At 43.0% G+C, this 3,199-nt stretch overlaps 1 protein-coding gene across 1 annotated transcript; it reads right to left on the bottom strand.

Annotated features, from left to right (window-relative positions):
• Positions 1–2,137: 2,137 nt before the first annotated feature.
• LOC102194101 (protein NLRC3-like) lies at positions 2,138–3,196 on the bottom strand (the record flags this gene model as incomplete). Its single annotated transcript, XM_005750636.1, has 1 exon — positions 2,138–3,196. A coding segment is annotated over one exon (1,059 nt), but the record flags the coding sequence as incomplete, so codon positions are not given.
• Between the last annotated feature and the right edge of the window lie 3 nt (positions 3,197–3,199).

The following is a 3,199-nucleotide window of genomic DNA, read 5'->3' as shown; positions in this document are numbered from 1 at the left end:
ACCTTAGAACTGAAGAAGCTTCTCGGATGAGAGGTGAAACGTCTTCAAGCAACTTAAAGAAGTCCAGACGCTTTTCTTTGCAAGCTCCTTTGACTATGTTAGTATAAAAGCAGAAACTCTCCATTATAAACACAGACTGAATGTATATGAAGGTAAAAGAGGGTAACATCATAATATGCAAACATCTCATCTGTGATGGTGTGTGAACAATTTGACGACTGAGCTCTAAAATTCTGATAAAATACAAAATAGCACTTTATTACAAATGTCCGACTAAAGAAAAAGTAACATATGGGATATAAACTTAGCACAAAAGAAAAGGAAATTTGTGTTGGTAGAATATTCCTTTGCTATAACTGCTTCTTGGCAATAGATCTTATACCATGAAAATCCTGACTATCTTTCCCTAAATGTGGCCCATTTCTTAGGAAATGAAGGACAATCCATTTGTGGGTAGAGCAGCAGATTTGAGTATGTCGGTTGCAACCATGAAAAAAATCTTGCCAAATCTTCTATGCCAGTGCCAAACAGCTTATTCTGTTATTGACTCTTCTTTTGAGCTTCTAGTAGCCCAGGTGCTGCTAATCAGGTTCTTGATCGGTGCCTGTGAGCATGAACCCTGCTACGGTGGTCAGTTGATGTCTGCTCCAAGTATACCATATTTAAATGATTTGGTTAAGGAGAAACTATGCTGACTACTGCACCAATCGGGTAACAGCTTTCGGTGGAAGCAGTGTGATAGTGTGGGGCAGAATCTTACTCACTGGAAAAATAAGGCTTTGCATTATTGGAGGAAATCTCAATGCAGAGAGATACTGAGATACTGTAACCAGTGGCAATCCCATATCTCCACAGTCTGGGCCTGGACTTATCCTCCAGATGACAACACTTGCACGCACAGAGTGGGGTTTATCAGCGACTACGTTTGGGAGTGGAGAGGAAGTCCTGTCCGCAGTCCTAACCTTAACCTCATTGCACACATGTGGAATCAGCTTGGTTGTGCTGTCCATGCCAGTAACCAATACAACCACATTGGCTAACTTGTAACAAATGCTATGCCACACTAGTGTGTGACCAAATTGGTGACCAGGATAAGGTGGAGCCAGGCTGTTGTGCCTGTGTTTGGTTCTTCTGCATGCTAATGAGCTTTAAATTTCCCCGAAATGGGCCAATTGTTTCTTCAAACATTCAATCCAGGAAATGACAGCGGAAAAAGTAAATACCAGAGCAAGCTGTTTGGCATTGGCAGAGAAAATCTAACAAGTGTTTCATGGATGCAAACCACATAGTCAGCTGTGCTGCTGTAACACCAAAAGTGTTCATCTAATTGAAACGAGGAGTGAGTGCATATTTGGAACAGGTGGATGGATCAGGAGATTTATACCTTTTAAATTTAACTTTATCATCTATGCCTCAAAAATTAGCCACCTGGAAACAATGGGTTATAGGTGGTTTACTATTTCAAATGATTGGCCTGCCAATGATAACAGTCATAACCTGGCATTGGTGAAATGTTGGGGACTTGGAGCTGATCAGCCTACAGATAGAGTACTGGGGGGATTTACTGGGACCTGTAGCTGCTGGAAGATCAAGACTGAATCCAGTCAGACCTGGCCATGGGCTACAGGCCAACAATGGACAGGTGTTATTGTTCCAACTTTTTTATCAACTTTTAGCCAGTGCTATTGATCGTTATGGCCCTCATTTGTTCTCTTTGTGGATGATGATCAAAGATTCTAAAGGAGAGGGCGTGTAAAAGATCCACATCTCGGGCTTGGAATATGTTTGTTTTCAGCACTGCAACTCTAGCAGTAATTATTATTTTTTTGGTTTGGTAGAGGCTGGAGATGCAAACTTCTAATTATTTTTCTGAGTAGAATTGAGTACTAAAACCTGGTACTAAAGAAGCCCTGAAATTAAATTATTAAAGACTGAAGTATCAATAAATTTTGACTTTGCAGAACATTTACGGAGAAATTCAGTTTTCAATGCTCACTTCATAGTTCATCTGTAGTTGTCTAAGGAGCTTGGATAGAAAAGCATCTGGACTTCCCCTCTGAGAGGTGAAACATGAAACCCGAGACTAACTAAACTACTAATTAGCACAGATCAATAATGCTAATGATCAGATCTGGACTCACCGAGCTTTTCTGCAGTTCCTCACAACCGGAATAAGTCTGCGTCGTCCCTCCAATGATGTGTTGTACTTCTTTAGGTCCAACTCATCCAGAACCTCCTCTGACATCTGCAATATGTGGGCCAGAGCTGAGCAGTGGATCTCAGAGAGTCTCTCTGATCTGTTCTCTGATTTCAGGAACTTTTGGATCTCCTGATGTACTGAGAGGTCGTTCATCTCCATCAGACAGTGGAAGATGTTGATGCTTCTGTCAGGAGAGATTTTATCACTGTTCATCTTCTTCAGGTTGTTGATGACTCTCTGAATGGTTTCTGGACTGTTCTCTGTCTGACCCAGCAAACCTTCTAAGAGTCTCTGGTTGGACTCCAGAGAGAGGCCATGAAGGAAGCGGACAAACAGGTCCAGGTGGCCATTTTTACTCTGGAGGGACTTTTCCATGGCTTGTTTAAGGAAAGCATCCAGAGCTGACCCACTGTACTTTTGTCCCAGGAAGTCCTCCAACACCTCTGTCTTCCTGTTGGTGAAACAGTGGAACATGTAGACTGCAGCCAGAAACTCCTGGATGCTCAGATGAACAAAGCAGTAGACTGGTTTCTGGAAGATTACACACTCTCTTTTGAAGATCTCTGTACAAACTCCTGAGTACACCAAGGCCTCTGTGACATCCAGACCACACTGCTCCAGGTCTTCTTGGTAGAACATGATGTTTCCTTTCTCCAGATGTTCAAACGCCAGCCTCCCCAGCTTCAGAAGAACTTCCCTGTCAGCCTCCGTCAGCTCCTGTGGACTCGTCTCATGTCCCTCATGGTACTTGTTCTTCTTCCTCTTATTCTGAACCAGCAGGAAGTGTGAGTACATGTCAGTCAGGGTCTTGGGCAGCTCTCCTCTCTGCTCTGTAGTCAACATGTGCTCCAGAACTGTAGCAGTGATCCAGCAAAAGACTGGGATACTACACATGATGTGGAGGCTCCTGGATGTCTTCAAGTGAGAGATGATTTTTTTAGGCAGGTCTTCATTACTGAATCTCTTCCTGAAGTACTCCTCCTTCTGGGCGTCAGTGAA

Source organism: Pundamilia nyererei, unplaced genomic scaffold (genome assembly GCF_000239375.1).
Source record: "Pundamilia nyererei isolate P.nyererei 1_Seehausen unplaced genomic scaffold, PunNye1.0 scaffold00281, whole genome shotgun sequence".
Taxonomy (NCBI): Eukaryota; Metazoa; Chordata; class Actinopteri; order Cichliformes; family Cichlidae; genus Pundamilia; species Pundamilia nyererei.
This window is presented reverse-complemented; position numbering and strand designations above follow the sequence as displayed.